Raw genomic sequence first — 20,951 nt, 5'->3', positions numbered from 1 at the left:
TTTGACTGGCTGACTCTCTTAATAGAAGCCTCAATTTTACCTGTTAGGCCGGTAAAATACCAAACAGGTGGCAACCCTACAGGGCACTTACCCATGACATAAATGGTTGCTGGTTTAGAAAAGCCAATCACTCATTGGTTGCTATGGATTGGATTAATGCCAAAGTATAAATTTGCCCAATGTTGATAAATGAGTGTAGTATTTGCATGTTTAAGTTACATTGTTCCTTTAAGGCAGAGAGGCAGGCTGGGTAAGAAGGCAGGAACTGCAAGTAAGAGGACTAGCAAGAAACAAAAAGTATCCTATCCTTTCAGGTTTACCACTTGGTACAACTGATAATTGATATTATTGATTAAATGGGTGAAGAAACTGAAAATAGAGGGAGCTGTCTGGATCCTTGAAAGCAAACTTGAGGCTGCTGAAGTAATTTGGGAAAATGTGATGGGTTGAGAGGATTTTTTCTCTCAATTCAGTAGCTTATCCAATGCTAAGAACATGTTCACAGATTCTGTTGTTAATTACTAAGAAGAAAGGCCCATCAGGCCCGGCCCAAGGTCTCAATATGATGTAATTCATCTGTTACTGTAAAAACATTTACAGCACTATATCCACACTATTTTAAATATGAATATTTAAAATTTGATGAGTAAATTAAACATTCATTCATATGGTACAAATACTCGGCTTACCCACAAAATAGACACACAGTCCACATGTCACACTTGCATACGTGAGAAGTTTTGTGTCAACTTCTGTTTATTTCAAGTGTAGGGGCGTATTCTCAGCCTGCATTTATCCACAGGCCGAGAATCCGCACATTGCGGCACTAGCCTTTAAGTCACTGATGCCCAACCAGAGGCTCATGAGCAACATGTTGCACACCAACCCCCTGGATGTTGTCCCCAGTGTCCCCAAACCAGGTAGTTATTTTTGAATTCCTGACTTGGTGGCAAGTTTTAGTTGCATAGGAACAAGATTTACTACCAAACAAGATCTCCTGTAAGCTGCTATTGTGCATCCAGGTTACCAAATAGCCAGTCACAGCCCTTATTTGGCACCTTCATGAACGTTGCTCACGAGTAAGAAAGGTTGGGGTCCCCTGCTTTAAGTGTAGGAAAGGACTGGCTGTCTGCACTGTGGCTTCATATCAATCCCATGAAGAGTTTCTCGTGTTATCCAGGTTTGAAGGCAAGCTTGTATGGCCACACACATTTCTGTCCCAATGTACCTCTGCTTCCCAATAGTCCCATGCCACCTCCTCACAATTAGGTACATCCCTACAATATGCTTGCTGCTCTCCATAAGAAAGCTCACATCCAAAAGCAGAATGCACCCTGTGCAGGATAACTTGTTAAAGAATATTTGCAGATTCTAGATCTTGTAACAGTATAGGGGTTATGTAATGAAAGGCATTATGTTTGCCAGTAGCAATAACCCATAGCAACCAATCAGCAGGTAGAATTTACTGGTACACAAGTTTAAAAGCAATCATCTTATTGGTTGCTATGTGTTATTGCTACTTGGCAAACTTAGGAACCTTTATTATACCTGTATATGGAGGTAAGTAATTTAGTTAGAAACTATAGCAGAAAATGTTATTTTTTTAAGAAATGTAAATACAGGCTAATACAGGTATAAGATCCCTTTTCTCTAAACCGTTTATCCATAAAATTCCATATTATGGGAAGGCCATCTACCACAGTGTCTATTTTAAGCAAATAATTATAATTTTCAAAATCAATCCCTTTTCTCTGTAATAAACAGTATTTTGTACTTTGTAACTAAGCTGCCCCTTATCTGGAAAAACCAAGGTCCCAAGCATTCTTGATAATAGACCCTATACCTGTACTTTGACTGCTGTTTATAAAGAGGAAGTGTACTTACCGCTATTTGTTTTTCTGTAAGACTTACAGCAGTGTACTATGTGTGTGGGAAGTTGTCCCTCTCTTTTGACAGGAAACAATTTCTCCTGGCCACGAGTATTTGTCCACCTCCCACAATCCTGCTCAGTGAGCTTTCCAAGCCTGAAATACAGAATACTTAGTGAAAATTCTTAAAGCCACAAAGACAGAAAAATGGGAGGGAAAATGTGTGCACTGCTGATAATAGTCCTAGTAAGTAACAGCCATTGGAAAGTTTCCTCTTTATACTAATGATGTACATACATGGGCAGCATACTTGCTAGTCCAACCACCATGGACTGAATTTACAGCCTTTTGGCAAATGTCCAAACAAACCTCTTCCTATCAACATCTAATTTGTGTAAAATTCTATTTCCCAAACCTGGCCAAAGAAGATGATCTTCTTAATGACCAGCTTTACACTCTTGCTAATGGCCCATCTCCCAGCTTTACAAAAGTATTTTCTGGCTACAAAACACATGACCAAGGAATGAAGTATTTTCTATCTAATTTCTATCCCTTATCTTCAATGGTATATGTGAAGTAGCGAGTAATATTTAAACAAATACAGGCATTCACCCTAGATGTGGTCCTAACTAGCCTTTTTTCAGGACCACCTAAACCAACCTTCAATCTTTAATATCACCAAAATGTGCATATTATAATCACTAAAGAAATAAGAAATTTCAGTATCCTGGACAATTGTAAAGCGAACAGAAACTTAAGAAAACACACACATAGAAGCACAGGGGAGGAAGATTACATTTTTGTTTACGGATGCTACCAATAAAATGTATTGGTATCACGAGCCCAGGGTAAAAGGTAAGGGATTTTTACCTTTCCTTCTCCTTGAAATAGAGCTGAAGGTTACATAGCAGGTACAGATAAGCTTTGTCAAACACCATTGTATATTACAGAATAAAATGTTCCTTCAGAAATTAATGTAAAGTAGTTGATCTCTTTTTGGGGATCTCATATGTTAAATCATTTGATCAGTTTGCCAGATCACTATGCAACACAGGCTTATTTATAAGGATTAAAAAATTGAAATACTATACCAAAAATTCTTCCAGCTGTTTCTCAGGAGAAGACATTAAAACCCTATTTTTCTCTGATATCTCCAGCAGGACAGCCTTTCATCACTTTGTTTAATGTAACTGCCAGTCCTCTTTAAAAATTGTCTTCCTAAAAAATTGCATATTCATTTTATAGAGTTTTGTTCTTTAAAGTAGAAGGAAAGGTAAAAACTATGCAAGCTTTATCAGAAAGGTCTATGTAAATACAGCCATAAGCACACAAGAGTCCTCTATTAAAAGAAACACAGGATTTCTTGTCTCCTTTTTTGGGAACATGTTCTTTGGTCTTTTAGACTTCCCTTCTTGTAGGGTTCCTTCAGGTTTGAGACTTGAGTCTGCTCAGTTCTCTCCTCTCTGCCTCTTCTGCTCCCCCTCCCATAAAAATGCATAAGAACTCACTTCCATCACCCTTAGGAATGTGTTATCTGAGCTTCCAACAGCTATAACTGCAGCAGGAAGCTACCAAGACCAAGCTAAAATGGCAGCTGTTATCAGAGGTATCTTCTAGGTCTCTTTACTCAGGTATATAAAGCTTTCTGCTGAATAAATATAGTGTTCTAGGTGGCACTAATGTGGCTAATCTATTGGCAGTAAAATGCCAAAATGACTTTCCTTCTCCTTTAATATTTCTGTGAGTTCCAGTGCAACATTGAGTAGGAGAAGGTCATTTATATTAATTTTATTTATTTTTTTGTTGGGGTCTGAAAGAATGTTGTTTTTACATATCAGGGTAAGCTGGCCAACTGGAAGTTTTATTGAAGTACTTCTGGATTCTCAACATATGTGTCTGGATACAAATTTGTGTTGGCATGCAGTTTAGGGCAGTAATCTATAATTCCCTTTAGTAAAGTATTGTGCTTCCATAGACAGCATATAGTTACAAAGTTACTTTGGGTTGAAAAAAGACCAAAGTCCATCAAATCACAATAGCATTGGATATTCTGCTTAAAGGAGAAGGAAAGGTAAAAACTAAGTAAGCTTTATCAGAAAGGTCTATGATAATACAGCCGTAAGCACTTACAGTAATGCTGCACTGAGTCCTCTATCAAAAGAAACACAGGATTTCTTGTCTCTTTTTTTGTAAACATTCCAATGTCAGGCTTCCCCTCTCAGAAACATCCTTGGTCTTCAAAAGCGGGCATGGAAAGCCAAAATGTCACCACCTCCCTGACAATAAGGGTGAAGACACACAGAGCTACTAGTAGAAGATATTTGTTGTGGCAACTAAAATAGACAATGCTAATCATTTACTGATAACAGTCTCTATTTGTGTTTTAGCAGAAGCAATTCTCAGTATTGTCTATGGCAGGGTATTTTCTGGCGTTTAGTAGCTGTGACAAGTAGCTGCTACTAAGTAGCTCCGTTTGTCTTCACCCTAAGGGCAGTGACAAACGTGGAGATTAGTCACCAGGTGACAAATCTTCTTTGCCGCGGGCAAATAATCTCCCACAATGCCATCCCACTGGCAAGAATGTAAATCGCCAGTGGGATAGCATACGCATTGCTACGATTTCCAGAAGTCGCCCGAAGTTTCTTCTCAAGGCTAAGTGCCTTTTCTTTTATATAATAGAAATTCTAAGAAAATGGTGTTTTGAAACAAATATTGGTATTAGTAAATGATGGGGGAAAAATGAAAATGTTTTAAGAAGCAAAGACATCTGACGTCTAAATGTTAGTAAATTTGTCTCTAGTAGAAACAGCAATTGATCAGTCTTCTAATAATAATCTCCCTGAATTCTGAACTTTTGCCCAACCATGTTAGGCCAAACTGGCCAAAAATCTAGTTATAAGCCCTTCCATTAAGAACTTCCATAGAATACATTCTATTCTACATACATACATTCTATTGAATTAATGTTGATTAATGAAGAACCCAAGAATTGTATCAAATACATACTGGTTTAATTTACCCTTAATGCAATATTTGCTGCTTAAATTTAAGGGTTTAGCTTTAAATGGCAAAATGCCAAGAAACTTTGCAGAACTGGCAAGACAGCCAAAAGGCCATAGCAGACACATAAAGTAAAAGGCAATTTGAGGACAACATGCAATTGAGTTACCCTAAGAGATTAGAGATAAATTATTGAAAGTTTTATCATTCTTAGTACCAATAAATGAATCCTTTGAATTTGTTTTCCAGGTATTACATTTAAAGAGGCCCTCCTCCCAAAAACTGTTGCCTGTGGCACGTGCAAGCAAATATTGTATATTAAATAAGACAAGTAAAATTATACTCAGATACAATTCAGTGCTTTAAAGCATTTTGTGGACACTAACAGAAAGTGGTGATTGACGCGCATGCTTATGTCACCATAGGTCGGGTACCCTCAGGTGAGCTACAAAAAAAGCAGGTACCCTGTGGGTTGCAGGTAGGATTTTCGGATGTGGGTATGCGGGTCGCGGGTCTGTGAATAGTGAGTTGGGTTGAAGGTCTTATTTATATTTCTTATCTATATTTATATGCCTTTTAAAAATGTTTTTTTCTACCCCCACCCACTTTTTATTATGTCACTTCTGGTTTACAGAAACAGCACTTCCTGTTTAATGGTAGTCAGCTGGTTGTGGATCAGGTTGCAGCTAAGGCAGTTGCAGGTAGTGTCGGGTAGCAGGTCCAAGCAGAAAAAAATATGGGTTCAGGTCTGCGGATCCTGGTTTCAAAAATTGGTTCAGTGCAGGGCTCTAGTCACCACTGACCCATTTTGTCTCTCACCACCTTCTTCCAAGAGGAATAATATTTGTTGTCTACAATAACATTTTATTGCCAGTGTTATTGTTTAACTTTTAGAACTATTTTCTATTCCAAAAAAAGGCTGATAAACGGTCTTTCGCCCCATGTTGGCGTTTTCAAACTGAAATAAGTGCATTTTGCCACCAAAATCTGTGCTGTGTAACCTCTAACAGATATATGCTGTGCCTGTCACTGCACACACAACATGATGGAAGACAGCGGATTGGAAGAAAAAAGTTCAGCATGCCCCTAGCCCTGAGCTGAATTAAAACTAAATAGGGCCCTAGGCAGGGTAGTGCTTTTGGGGGCCCCACCTTTAACTCCCAGACCCTTGCAATTACTTTGCAGGCAGTCAGGTGACTAGACTGGGCTAAACTAAGCTAGACTTTCCTTGGGGGCCTGTAGACCACAGGCAGGCAGCATTGTAGAAGCAGTCAGAGGACTCAAAGCTAAAATGGTGCTCCAGCTCTTCTACATCTGGGTGCCTCCCTGAGCTGTCAGTGCTTTTTATTTGGCCTGCCCCTTCCCTACGATACATTACGCGCGTGTGCTGGGGCATCAGTGGCGCAACATCATGTCAGAACAAGGGAAAGGGTAGCCAGCAGCAGCAGGGCAACCAAGCAAGTTAGGAGTGATGCAATGCTATTGGATCTGTAAATTGTGTATATATGTATCCGGTGGTAAGATCGTGAGACACAGTACCCGCCTATCTGCCCTGCTGCACCTCTCCTACTGGCATTAGCACCAAGCGCCGGAGCTTATAAGTACACTAAGCAACGCTCGGGTTACCATGGCAACCCGCATACACCGGTTTGCCGGTGCCAGTATGTCGGCATGTCGGCTCTTGAAAAGTCAGAATGACGTGAGTGTACAGCGTTTAGCGCTATTATATCTTTCCTTTTGACTATCTCTTGTTGATCATCGACCCAAATGAATTTCCAAGTCATTTATTGATCGCTCTATTCACTTTATCTACATAGGAGTCGGTATACCCAGATGCACTATACGAGTAGGTGGGGGAGTTACAGTTCAGCCCTAGTGGATGATTAATAGTTCTTTTCTCTTATACTTAAATTCTTTTATATATTATCTATTTCTCTCCTATCTAACCCTTTTCAGTGATACTGTTATTTCTTTTTATATATATTTTTTGATTTTCTTATGTATTGGTGTTGGGCAATCACTTACTACACAGTTAGTGACGTCATCAGTTTGGATTTTGGCGCCATTTTTGATTTATGAGCAAGTCTGTTGCATTGTGTGTTCACTTTGAGAAAGGCTGGGGAGCCAGCCGAAACGTTAGTCTGCCTGAATAAATTTTCTTTATTTTTGCACTAAGACCTGTGAGTGCGGTATTTCTTCTTTATTTTGTAAATATTTATTCATTTACTGCACCCAGGCACAATTGACTCTAAAATTACGTGAGTGCCGGCTTTCTTCTACACATTGCTATTTTTCTGCAAGCAGTGCACCCGAGTTCTTTACAATCCTCCATGTACATTTTTTCTACATCTGCTCATTGGATCAGAATATGGTGTTTGCTGATGGTCACGATGTGATTGACGTTCCACTTACTGGCCTTCAGTTTTCCGATGCGGAAGCTGCTGACATCCTGTTTGAAGAAACAGCGGATGATATCCTACCAAACTCTTCAAACACAGATTTATTCCACCAACTGTTGAGACTGAAGGAACGGGAAATCGATTTAAAGCTGCATGGCATCTACCTTTCGGATTTCTATAAAAAACAACACATCCCCAGAGGTTTCAGGATTCGCAACATACCCACTATTGGCCGCAACAACACTGACTTCTGTAAAAAGTGGTGCCAAATCCTCAACAAGTGCTCTATGGACTTAATGCTGTTGGTTATCGAAGAGGTGAGCAGAAATTTGAAGGTTGTACACACAGATATCTCTGCCTTTGAGTCTGCACATTTACAAACACTAGCACGGGATAAAGAACATAAGTGGGTGGATAAATTACAGAATCAACTAACACAATACACCACAGACCTACACAAGTTTAAGAAACAGAAGGTAAATACTGTTACAGGGGATTACCAGAACAGGAGAGTGTATAGGTGGCTTACTGGTGGCGATACACACCCTGCAGGCAGGACAACACGCTTTTCTTCTAACCTTCGGACTGACCGTATTGACTCATCCCCTTACACTTCCTCTACTGATACTGATACCCCAATAAGGGGCCGAGGTTTTAGAAGAGGCAGATATACCAATACCACCAACACTACCCCTAACACACAACACTCGGGACCTTCCCCTCCCCATTTTTTAGGTACACGCACAGGGGGCGCCCCAACAAGAGAAGGGGGGGGAGTAAGCACCCGTTCCACAAGAGGCAAAAAAACGTGGAACAGGTAGTATTCAACTTAAGCTCCCATACTCTTACAGATCCAGAGTTAAATTTACTATCAAAAGGCCTGACATTTGTACCTATGCACAGGACACGTACACTAGATACAATGATTGATTTGCACAAGTTTCAACGTACAATGAAACTTAAAGAGCATTTTCGATTACCAAATACTCAAAGGTGTATATTTAAAGCCCCTAGCCAGTACGAACCACCCAATACACCCAAGTCCATAGCAGCATACACACGACTGCTTATTGATGAGACTTATAAACACACACAACCTCCTGGCCACTCCAATCTTACAAGATCAGAGAGGGAGGCAATGAAAAGTTTGTCTCTGAATCCTAACATCATTATAAGACCAGCAGACAAGGGAGGAGGGGTGGTGGTTTTAAACTATTCAGACTATAGGCTTGAGATAATTAACCAACTCTCTGACACCGGTACATACCAGAAGCTTGAGAAAGATCCCACAGGCCTCTACAAAAAACAGATTGATGCTTCATTACATCTGGGTTTGGCCAAAGGGTTGATAGACACAGACACCTTCAATTTTCTCACGAAGGAATATCCAATCTGTCCTATACTGTATACTTTACCCAAAATTCACAAAAGCCTCATCTCTCCTCCAGGACGTCCCATAGTAAGTGCCAGGGACTCTCTACTACAACCTCTTTCCATCTACATAGACTATTTCCTTCAACCAATAGTTAAGGGCACACAAACCTATCTTAGAGATACGGGTGATCTTCTACTTAAATTACAAAGTTTGCATCCACTACCCCCAAACACCAAACTTGCTACAATGGACGTTTCTTCTCTATACACAGTAATTCCAACAGGGGAGGGTATAGCTATAGTTAAAGAGTATCTTGTGAAACATCCTGATAAATGTAGACCGCCAGCTGAATTTCTCATCGAACTCCTTACACACTGCCTTACAAGGAACTACTTTAAGTTCGAATACTCATACTACCTACAGACAAGCGGTACGAGTATGGGATCTAATGTTGCTCCATCTTTTGCGAACCTATTCATGGCCAACTATGAACATACATACATTTTTCCTGAATATGGCAAATTCATCTATAGAATGTTTCGCTATATAGACGATCTATTTCTTCTTTGGACTGGCACGGAAGATCAATTCTGGTCCATGGTGGACAATCTAAACCAACTCCCCACGACAATACGCTTCACAGCACATCTGGGAACTAGTGGGGTGTCTTTTTTGGATCTGGCAGTTTCGGTCACAGATTCTACACTAACCACCACTACATATAGGAAGGACACAGACCGCAACACATTATTGCACTTTTCATCTTGTCATCCGCCACATACTCTACAAAGCATCCCATACTCACAAATGGTACGGATGGTCAGGAACAATTCTGATCCTATTCATTTGCAACATCAGCTAGACGAATTAGAAACACGGTTTGCACAAAGGGGATATAGATCATCTTTACTTAAATCGTCTAGAACAAAGGCCTCTACTCTGACACAAGCGCAAACATTGGAGGGATTTGACAGATCATCTCCAGAGGTCAGTGACGAGAGACTCACATTTACCACCACTTTCTCCCCGGACAAAAAACCACTTATCGATGCAATCTTCTATCATTGGTCAGTTCTCGAGAAGGATCGCTCTCTACCTCCAATCTTTAGACACCCCCCACGCATAGCATACAGGAGAGGTCATAGCCTGAGAGATATATTGGTAAAAACAGATCCTAGACACTGCTACCAGTCTACAGTTACAAATACTAGGCTTCCCTCCACTAAATGTGGATGCTATAAATGTCCCAATTGCACTACATGCAATGCCCTCATCACGGGACCCACATTCAATCACCCACATACGGGCAAACAGATCCAGATTCAACATAGATTGACATGCACATCGAAACACGTTATCTATTTCATTAAATGCCCATGCGGACTAATGTATATAGGGAAAACGGTTACCACTTTTCGAGATCGGATGGCTAACCATAGATCCGCAATCAGGACTGCCCTGGCAACAAATGAAGCGAACACCCCAGTAGCAGCACATTTTTTGTCTCAGAAACACACGCTGGCGAGTCTGAGATGTATGATTATTGATCACATACCCCCTTTGGTCCGTGGGGGCAACAGAGACAAACTTCTCTTACAAAGGGAGCTACAATGGATGCACCGTCTCAACACCATCAGCCCCTATGGACTCAATGAACTAGTATCCTATTCAGCTTTTTACCTCTAATGGTGGTTGAGTCCCGTGATTGTGTATACGGACTATGTTTCGACCTTCAGTCTTCAGCATTTTATGTCTAAATAGAAATTAAAGCAATGAATTTTGCTATATAGACTTTATTGGCTAACTAGGCAATTCAAGTGGAACATGTTCTGTTTATTTATCTTTTCTCTCCAACATTGCAGTGACTGGTTACTATTATGAAACTTTCCTCCAATTGCCACTGTTGCAATGGAAAATGATACTCGCATCTCATATGTGTCAATATTAATTGCTACTTTGTTAAGACTACTGTGAGGTTTCTGCAGTACAGATGTATTTCACAGTTTTTTTGCGGAATCCCCCATTTTTTGGGAGGCAAACACAAGTTTAATGTCTTTCTTCTCTCAACTTGTTTTACTATCTTTGGTATCTTCCCTTCTAATATATTTTCCTTTTATATCTCCTTTCAGTCACCACCTGGGCTATAGGTAACAATACCCACAACTGATACTACTCGGGATAAACTACTATATTTTTACAACCATATTGCGATCATTACCCTGTGATTATGTTATATATATGCATATACAGTTTTAATACAGCTTTTGCCATATGCCCTCTCATGACGATAGTGGTCTGTGTAAATAATTACCTAGGGTGTGCTGATGTTTTACATGAGCTTCGTGTAGTCCGCTATGAATAATGGCGACCTACATGATATGCTTCTGCACACAGCCCCCAAGGACCATCATACCCCGCAGTGGGTCCACGATCAAACTCCCAGCATAGCCACCGGTCCGGTGGTAAGATCGTGAGACACAGTACCCGCCTATCTGCCCTGCTGCACCTCTCCTACTGGCATTAGCACCAAGCGCCGGAGCTTATAAGTACACTAAGCAACGCTCGGGTTACCATGGCAACCCGCATACACCGGTTTGCTGGTGCCAGTATGTCAGCATGTCGGCTCTTGAAAAGTCAGAATGACGTGAGTGTACAGCGTTTAGCGCTATTATATCTTTCCTTTTGACTATCTCTTGTTGATCATCGACCCAAATGAATTTCCAAGTCATTTATTGATCGCTCTATTCACTTTATCTACATAGGAGTCGGTATACCCAGATGCACTATACGAGTAGGTGGGGGAGTTACAGTTCAGCCCTAGTGGATGATTAATAGTTCTTTTCACATTCACTCAAACATATACTTCAATATATTTGATTTCACAATTACATTATAAATGATACAGTAAGGTGTGATTTTGGTAATGAAAATTTTTCCAGTACCTTAACTGTTAAAAGATAGTTTTAGTACTGTATATATACACAAGTTCTACACAAATTATGTAGGAATAAACTCAGGCAATAGTTTTTCTCTTTCAACATTGGTTTATAACTAGATACCAACTTTGCTCCAGGCAGTTTAGGTTAGTTGAATGACACTGATGCACTTCAGATTTAAAAGATAACCCCAGATTTTCATCAGCACTGAGATCAGAGCCTTGCCTAGGCCATAACTTGAACCTCTTGTTCTTGAGCCATTACAGTGTTATTTTGGCCTTGTGTGTTATATCATTGTTAAAAAGATGCCCAGTCATTGTTGAAGGAAAAGCAGCCCTACAACATGATGCTACCACAACCATATTACTTTGTAGTGATGGAGCAACGATATAAAATGCTCTGAATAACACTGGCCCATGTGGAAGGGTGGCCATGTAGAACCATAGACAGATTTTAATAGATAGTAATTTGGAGCATTTCCTGATAAATAACATCATTCTAATAAAATTCACATCTCAGGATCTTCAAGTGACAGACCAGCCCCACTACTAAAGAAACTGTAGAGATCTTTGATCTGTGTTATCAAACGTTATAGTTAAATATTTTTAATAATATGCAGGTATGAACTTTAGCACTTGACATTATAATTACTGCCATTGTAAACAGGTCTCACAAATTACAAAATGTCCACAAAAAGAAAGTTTGTCACAATCAAGAAACCTTTAATTGCGCCTGCATCTATTTTTGGTCAGCCTGCTGCTAGGGTTGTGTATTCCTCAAGTACTGAAACTTGTGAGACAGTACAGGAGGCTTAGTTTTCAGCACGGCCTTGTACACTGTACTCTTAACTTTTATAGAGCAGATATCACAAACACCAGGATGAAAGAGGAAGAGGAAAGTCCGCCCCATGTTGGGTGGCGGGTAGGGCAGAGACAAACTAAAAAATTAACTTGATGGTTTATACGAAGTTGAAGTCAAAGTTGTTTTAGGTTTATGATCTGATGTTACCTTTGGAGGTCACATGGTTCTAAAGGCTAGCTGCGTACACTCTACTTTTTTATTACGGTACATAATTGAAACAAGAAGCTGTTAACAGTTTCACAAGATGAGGGTAGACCATAATAATGGCTTAGACACAGCAGGGCTGTGATCTACTACAGCGTCACGTGCACTAGACTGCAAAAAATACTCCTAGCCACTAGAGAATACAGTGCAGGATAGTCTAGAATAATATGGCGGTGGTACAATTTATTAAAGGGACAGTAGGATTCTGGGGTACACTTCAGGGACACTGGGGGATGGTACTGCAGAGGAGGTACAATGTAAAGTCTCTGGATACAAAACAATGTAGTATCAAACATTGGGCAATCAAATATTCTTCAGGGACTCTTTCATAATGTACTGCACTGCGCTGATTGGACAAGTTACATTATATAAAATGGATTATTTGCAATTTATTATCTGCTGTTTATGTAGTACTTGCACATTTAGCAGCGCTAAACAGAGAATATGGATCATTCACATTAGTTCCTGCCCCAATGGAGCTTACAGTGCCAATATTTAGATCACTGGGTTTGAAAGATAATCATTTATTAGGGATCGGCCTTTAAGCCTTTTTCCCCACTACACACTGCTGATTGCTGAACTTATAGGTTACCAGGGGCAAGGGAAATACTAATATTAAGTGAATATTGGAAATATAAATATTAGCAGTAGGATCAAGCCTGTACATTTATCTTTTCAAATTGCACAGGTTGCACCACTTTAGCATTGTATCATCACGGAGATTAAAGTTTAAAGAAACGGGTAAAACTTGTTTTTGTGGAGTAAGGGCTATTTTATTATTTCAACTCAATGTACTTGTATCTAAGAAAGCTGTCAGCCATAAGAAGGTTATAGATACATGAAAAGCATACTTTGCAACAGAATTGTACTTTTTGCTAACATTTCCTGCACCCTTAAATGCATATGAATTCATGAAAAGCATACACTTCATATAACTGATCGAAGTACATTTTAAAAAGTAAATCAAAACAGGCTTTTAAGAAAGTAGTGTGTGCAGTGGCTTGAAATAAAAGTATTTTTAGCAGATAATCTGCATGAAGGTGCTCTCTCTCCTCTGTGTCTATGTTTATAAACGTGTTGGAAGGCTGAGCAGTGTTCCTCTGAGGATTGATGCATCGAGTCTGAGCAGTAGGCTGTGCAGTTGAATACCTATATTCTCATAGTGGTCTCCCATACCCCTCAACATTTTGAAAATGGAAAGAGGGACAAAAAGACATTTTTTGGACCACGCCTGTTTTTGCGACCGCACCCCCTAAATACCGCTCCCATTTGACTAAATTTGGCAGGTTATTTAAAGTTTGAACACATTTCTGGGGGTCTTGTTTTATGTGTTATTACAGTTTTGTTAAAAAAAAGTTGAAATGTCCTTCTCAGTTCCCCAAAGAGACCTGTTTAGCTTTTTAGTTACAAATGTATCTAAGTGCAGGTGTGGCTTGCTAACTTTTTGGGCTCTCTGACAAAAGCCCACTTATTTAATTAAGTCTGAGAAACATCTGTATCTAAGTGCAGGTGAAGCTTGTTAACTTTCAAATGAGGGACTTTTCAGTCCCTCAGGACTGCAGGTTGAGCTGTCAAAAGAGGGACTGTCCTGTGAAAATCCTGACAGTTGGGAGCTATGGTCTCCTGGTCAGTGATCAGTGCAAGAAAGTAAGGGAGTGAACTGGCCAAACATGGAAGCTGCACAGTTCTGCCTCAGGAAGTCAGGGCTGTTTCGGGAAACAAGGTTTCACCAGTTTGGGAGAGGTGTTGTACAGGGGCCCTAAGGTGACTAAGTGGGTTCAGTTCTCCTCAGAGCCTGTACAGTCTAAAGAAAGATGAATGGAGAATTATAATGTTCATACAGGCACATTACCACATTATTGTAGTTTAAGCAGTTAAAGCCAGAATTGTGCCACAATGCTGAAAATTGTGGGTGTAGCCTATTGGGAGTGCCTGCCCACATCACTGCACATGCCAACAGGCCCTTCTCAATCCCTTTATGCTCACTGCACAAAGGCCCTTGCATGCTACTGAATGCTTACTGTGTATGCACACTTCTAACTGAGATGGGCAAATTCTGAAACCCAGGGGAATGGCATATAGTGACAGGAGGCCAGGGGGAAGGTGTCTAAAATCAGGTAACTCCCAGAAATATAATGGGAATTGATAGCTCAGTGTCTCCAGAGATTGTCCCCATTATTAGTCCCAGCATGCTCTCATGGCATCCCAATTGTCCCCACGCCTATTTAGTTATGAACCATTGATACACTACATATTTAAAGACAAAACGATTTTTATTCATTGTGCTGTCACCACACTGGCTAAGCTGTGGTTGGGGGGGCGCATCCCACATTTGAGAACAGCTGTATCCTGTGATGTATACGTGTGGATGATTGGCTGTAGGTGCATTGCATCCAGTTTCTGTGGAGAAGTGATGTTCTTTTTAATTTTTCAGCTCAGTTTACAAAGACATACAGGGTCAGTTTTTGAAACTAGCTGGGGGAAATGATGTTGCACTCATCAAATATGGGGGTCACTTTACTAATAATTTGGCATTTCAGAAGAGGATTGTAATATATACAAGTAGGTAACAGGTTTAACAAACTTTGCTTCTCCTATAATAACACAGGAATGTCTTTTCTACTGCCTGTGTGCCTGTGGGCAGTATATGAATCTAATTGACCAGACTATAGCATGCCAGCCCTACCTGATTGGCTCTTACCTGTTTAATGGAAAGTCCTCAAAGCTGACTGGATATATGACTTTGCTTTATAAAGCTCTAGAGGAACTACAGTATATGATGATTTGGTGCCATATACATTTTTTTCCTGTGGGCACTTATACGATTGACTGCCTATCTTTCCCATAATCTTTCCCATACCACCTATATTTCCAAGAGTGAGGTCATTATTAAAGGAGAAGGAAAGGTAAAAACTGAGTCCTCTATCAAAAGAAACAGGATTTCTTGTCCCCTTCCTTGTCTCTGTAATTCCTGCGCCAGAGTCTTTAAAAAGGAGAAGGAAATGGAACAGGAGTGTAGCATTTCTGTGAGTGCTTATGGCTGCATTTACATAGACCTTTCTGATAAAGCTTACTTAGTTTTTACCTTTCCTTCTCCTTTAAAGCTGAGTCCACACTCAGCACTTATATCAACCCATGCTCCAGACTCTGTTAACAAATGATCCAGTAAAAGTGTTGCTTGATGCCAATGTTATTAATAGGGAAAAACCATAAAAATATAGGAAGACTAGTATTTTTTTCCAGAAGAGGTGGCAACCCTACTGACATCCCCCATACCTGTTTTAATAAGTTTCAGGGTCTGTGACAATATGTAAAAGCACAGCAAAAAAACAAAGCAAATGTACCTGTTTTTACTGGACAGCAGTAATATGCCTTGTCTAAATATATCATTTCATTTCTAAATATATAATTTCTATTCGAAAAGTGGATGAAATGCAGCAGAATCAGCTTATGCATGGAATGCTGGGTGGGCATCCTGTGGCTAATGAGCTGCACATTATGCACTGCCATGTACTTCAACAAAGTGAATTTATGATTAAAGTGAAGGAGCAAGAAGTTGAGCCCCAATATGTTGCTTTTCCTAATAAACTAATTACACCCCTCACCAAAGAAGGGAAGAATGAGGAGGCCTTTGTGAGTACTGTGGGGATTTAGCTCTTTAGGCAGAAGCAGCAGCTCCTTTCACACAGGTAAGAGACAGGTACACAGAAGTTCAAATCAAATTCTGATGTGAATGTATTTAACACCGCAGTTTTTGCAGAAAATAAAAGTTCAAACAGCCGATATCCAAATATAACAGTAGATGAAACTGAAAACTGTCCTTCCCAGAGGACACACACTTGGGCAGATTAAACCAACATAAGTAAATGTTAAACTCACAGTCTTTTGTGGAATCCCTGTGCTTTCTTAGACACAGCTGCACTTCAGTCCCTTAGTCTTTAGGGCAGCATATAGTAGCTGGTCCTTGGTATTAGGAAATCCACCTCTTGTGAAGAAAGATTCCTCAGGCTCAGAGGTAACTGTGCAGCAAACAGTTCCCAACAGGTCCCAAACACACTTTTTCCCAAACAGGATAATCTCTACACTGCAGCTCGAGTTTCTCACCTCTCCACCAGAACAGAGCAGAGAGATATTACAGGCAGCATAGGGCAGGAAGCGTATGGCACACAGGCAGCATAGGGCAGGCAAATTATGGCACACACAGGCAGCATAGGGCAGGCAGAGTATGGCACACACAGGCAGCATAGGGCAGGCAGAGTATGGCACACACAGGCAGTGTAGTCCAGGCAGAGTATGGCACACAGGAAGCATAGGGCAGGCAGAGTGTGGCACACACAGGCAGGGTAGGGCAGGGAAGGCAGAGTAGGGAAGGAGTCAACAAGTTAAAGACTTGTTACTCTGTTTGTAAGCCAACAAATGAACCAGGGAGCCAATCTGTGTGTTGTTAAAATTGTTTCCAAATCAGCCTAGCAGCTATGCTGCTGACAACCAGTCACATTTGTTACTTTGTTTCGGGTCTCAAGCAAGGGGATCCAGTAATAGAGGAAGCTACAAATGAGAACATAATAAGGAGGAAGCTCGGGTGTGTGAGAGCTGTGGATTAAAGAGGTAGTTGCTTGAAGGTGGTATTAACTCCTACAATTCTACAGACTTCACTGACTTGAACATTTATGCACAGTATTTATCAGTTAATGCACTGTACATTGGATCTGCTGTGAATTATTTTATGTATATTATGTGTCAATAAGGATAATTATGATGTTCACTCCTTTCTTGAGTGGAGGCACCAGCACTACATTCACAGAGGATTCCGTTCTTCCATGATAATCGGCAGCCCAGGTCTCCTGTTACAAACCAAGGTGCCATTTCATACACCACTGTGCAATTACCACCAGGGTTACACATGTGTTCTGGGGGCATAAGATTTAGAACTGGCAGTGATATAATTGTACCATGCGTTGTAGGGGCATTATGCTATACATGCACCTGGCAAACAGAGGTAGGCCAAGCCTTGCTTTTGGGCACTGCACCCCCTGCCTGCGTGAATGAACATGCACATGCACAGGGATGTTGTGGAGGGGGGAACTCCAGGAAATCAGCTGTGAGGATACGAGATTGAGACTAGGAGTTGGCAAAAGAGGTACCTGCCTAGCACCCCCTTAATGTTGCACCCTAGCCAGGTGCCTCTTCTGCCTACCCCTAGTTCTGGCCCTGCTGGCAAAACATTTTGTCCAGTGTCCTGAGGCAATATATATTTTTAAACCGACACTGTCTTAACTCCAGCAAAAAAGTAAACAAACCTCAGCAAATATGACCATGGTTTTATCGTGAAGTGCCCAAAATGTGGTCACTGTTGAATCCTTATGCTTTGCATTCCTCTATACCAGGGATCCCCAACCTTTCTTACTCGTGAGCCACATTCAAATGTAAAAAGACTTGGGGAGCAACACAAGCATGAAACATGCTCCCAGGGATGCCAAATACGGGCTGTTATTGGCTAATTGGTAGCCCCTATATGGACTGAAAGCCTTTAGGAGACACTGTTTGGCATTACATCTGGTCTTTATGCAACCAAAACTTGCCTCCAAGCCAAGAATTCAAAACCAAGCAACTGCTTTGAGGCCAGCAACATCCAAGGGGTTGGAAAGCAATATGTTGCTCACGAGCCAATGGTTGGGGATCACTGCTCTATACAATAAAGTATCCCAAGAGTTCCTTATTTAAAATCCAGTAACCCTAAAAACCTGTTTCAAGCACTGAGATAAGAGACTAGGAACATCACACACGTCACAAAAGCCTTGCCTTGTGGTCATGCTTTTTCTCTGACCAACCTTGCACTTTCCTAGTTCCCAAGCATACTATGCATCAATCAGAGAGCCTATTTTATCAGAACAGAAGCGAAAAGCAACGTTGAAGTTGGTTTCATTAGTCAGTGAATAAGTATCTAGTGTTTTAAAGAAATAAATGACCTTGGGCCACAGATTTAAAGTTCACGTTCATTGTCAGAGATGCATACAATGCCAGAAATCAGTGGCCCAAGGTCTTTTAACCCATTCCACAAGCCTGTTACTTATTCAAATAGGCAGAATTGCAGGGATGCCCAGGCCAGAACAAAATGCAAACAATGCTGTGTCTACAAATATGTGGGTTGAAATCAGTGGCCCAATATCATTAGGTACTTATTTATCAGACCAAATAAGAAACTATTGCCCCATAAGTGGCAGTTTTCCTGTCCCAAACCATTTTGGGCCAGGGTGGAACAAGCTGTAGTTTATGTAGGGCATCTCTAACAATGAATGTGAATTTTTAAATCCATGGCCCAAGGTAATTTATTTCTTTTAAAGAGCAAGGAAAGGCTACTACTGTAGCCCTTAATATAGTGTAGAGCCCCCTTGCCCATAGCAAATCCCCAAATTTATTTTTTTAAATAATGGTCACTTCTCCGAAAAATTGGCTTGTAAGTTAGCTGTATTTCCAGCCTATCACAGCCGCCATCTTGGATTCCCCTGCTCGCAGCCCCCCCGTGACGATCAGACTTCCCCCCCGTTCGCACCCACCCAGTGATCAACCCGCCCCCCCCTCGCACCCCGCTGAGCGCGCCACGCTTGCTCCAATGCTTGCCTGCTCCTTCTGTGCTTCTCTGTGTCACTGTGTCTGCGTGTCAGGGGCCAGGGGAGGGGAGTGCGCCTGCTTCTCTCAATGAAAACAGCAAGGCGCATGCGCCGCCTACGGTGTCCCGGTCACACAGTCAAGTCAGGAGTGAGGCATTATGGGAATCCTCTTTACCCAGCTCAGTGTTTTTTCTGCCTGTTTGGCTTCAGATCTTCTGAACAGGTGAAATATGGGGAGACTTAAGGGTACTATTGAGACAACTGAAGGTATGCCTGCAGCTTGAGATTAACTCTTTATTAGCCTTTCCTTCTCCTTTAAGATACTTATTCACTTACTGAATAACAAACTAACTTCAATAAACGAATATAAAACTGACTAAAGAAAACCAACTTCAACGCTGTGAGAACAATTCCACACTTACCGTGGCTGCGTGTTCCATGTCCCTGAATCTGTAATATCAGAAGAACTGCCATCAGCGCAGCTGCATGAAGGGTGGTGCATGTGCTAGGTAAAACACAAGCCATTGAACTGCTACACAAAAAATGCTCCGTCCTTAGTGCCCCACCCCAACGGGCTCACACAAAAGTCAGCAGTAATGTTGCACTCGGTTCACATTGCAGCCTTTCCAGAAATGACAGGGGAGTCCAATATGCTTTGTCACATAGGTAGCCATCGATTAAAAACCCTCAAACTTCTGCCTCACCAGCATGGGTGGAGAAGAAGCTTAAGATATTCTTTCACTTTCATTTTCTCTCTTAAAGATACAGTATCAACAGAATTATTTAGCAGTAATTCTTCTTCACCAAATTCCTCTCATTACTATATCTATGACACTGCTACTAAACTACTTTTGTAGGTTTTGTAATAAATAAAGAAATGCCAATAGAGGTACAGGGCATGCCACAATCAGGCACCTCAAGCAGAGAGCATTTGTCCATGCTTTGGCTCCGCTTGCTGGACTTCTCATTTGGTGTTTTTAACTGCACACACATACCAGCGATCTGCAGTTCTGCTGAAACTGCGCGCGGATTGTAAACGTGTTTTTCTTAGTTCTGGATGCAGCATTTAGATGTGGGGGAGGGGTGTGAGAAGGAGGAATTCATTGGAAGCTGTATTGAATGAGAAAGGTTGTGTGTTATATAATGCCGAATAAATAGGATGCGCTGTTCCAGGATTCGCTAAGTCTGAACTGCATGAGAAAGTTCTGTCAGGGAACTCTTTACATTGGCAGATGTACAGCTCTGTGGTGAATAAACAAAGCACAAGTAGGAACTGCGCGAGGGACGTGGACATAGGGTTAGACTCACACACACAGTTCCTTTAGAAAATGAGGCTCTTGATTGTAGCTTCAGCATTGCCAGTTTGCTCATAGTTCCTAAGGTAGCCAGCCTGCACTTAGCAGTTCTACCTGCTGTGATGGTTACAGCTGGGCAGTCTCTGTGGTTTTCCTTGTGTATAAAAAAGCTCTAACAACTTGGAATTGTTGGCAGCCACCTTTGTAAGCCAGAAAGGGAGCAGCCCCTGTCGTAAATGCAGAACAGTGTTTGATTCCTTCTGCCAACCCAAAGACAGCTTCCAGAAGGGCCAATCACAGCTGATACCACTGGGCCAATGAGGTGCCATTTAGTGAGCATGCCCAGTTTAGTCTGTATGCAGGATCTAGACAGGGCACAGCCCTTACAGGGGGTCTTGGGGC

General features: G+C 41.2%; 1 protein-coding gene across 3 annotated transcripts in view; it reads right to left on the bottom strand.

Moving 5' to 3' along the window:
* Positions 1 to 20,725, bottom strand: part of il15ra (interleukin 15 receptor subunit alpha) — a 39,514-nt gene extending 18,789 nt beyond the window's left edge. Inside the window, exons 1-2 of one of the 3 annotated variants that reach the window (XM_031899060.1) lie at positions 19,677 to 20,725; positions 1,885 to 2,024 (exon numbers count right to left, since the gene is read on the bottom strand). In XM_031899060.1, the coding sequence (XP_031754920.1) occupies positions 1,885 to 2,024; positions 19,677 to 19,756 (220 nt within the window). In that variant the 5' untranslated portion in view covers positions 19,757 to 20,725. The remainder of the gene's footprint in view (positions 1 to 1,884; positions 2,025 to 19,676) is intronic. The other 2 variants (XM_031899059.1, XM_031899061.1) reach the window with 2 other exon arrangements.
* Positions 20,726 to 20,951: the final 226 nt, after the last annotated feature.

Source organism: Xenopus tropicalis, chromosome 3, assembly GCF_000004195.4.
Source record: "Xenopus tropicalis strain Nigerian chromosome 3, UCB_Xtro_10.0, whole genome shotgun sequence".
NCBI classification, from domain to species: domain Eukaryota; kingdom Metazoa; phylum Chordata; class Amphibia; order Anura; family Pipidae; genus Xenopus; species Xenopus tropicalis.
Note: the sequence above shows the minus strand (reverse complement) of the source record. Positions and strands in the feature narration are given on the sequence as shown.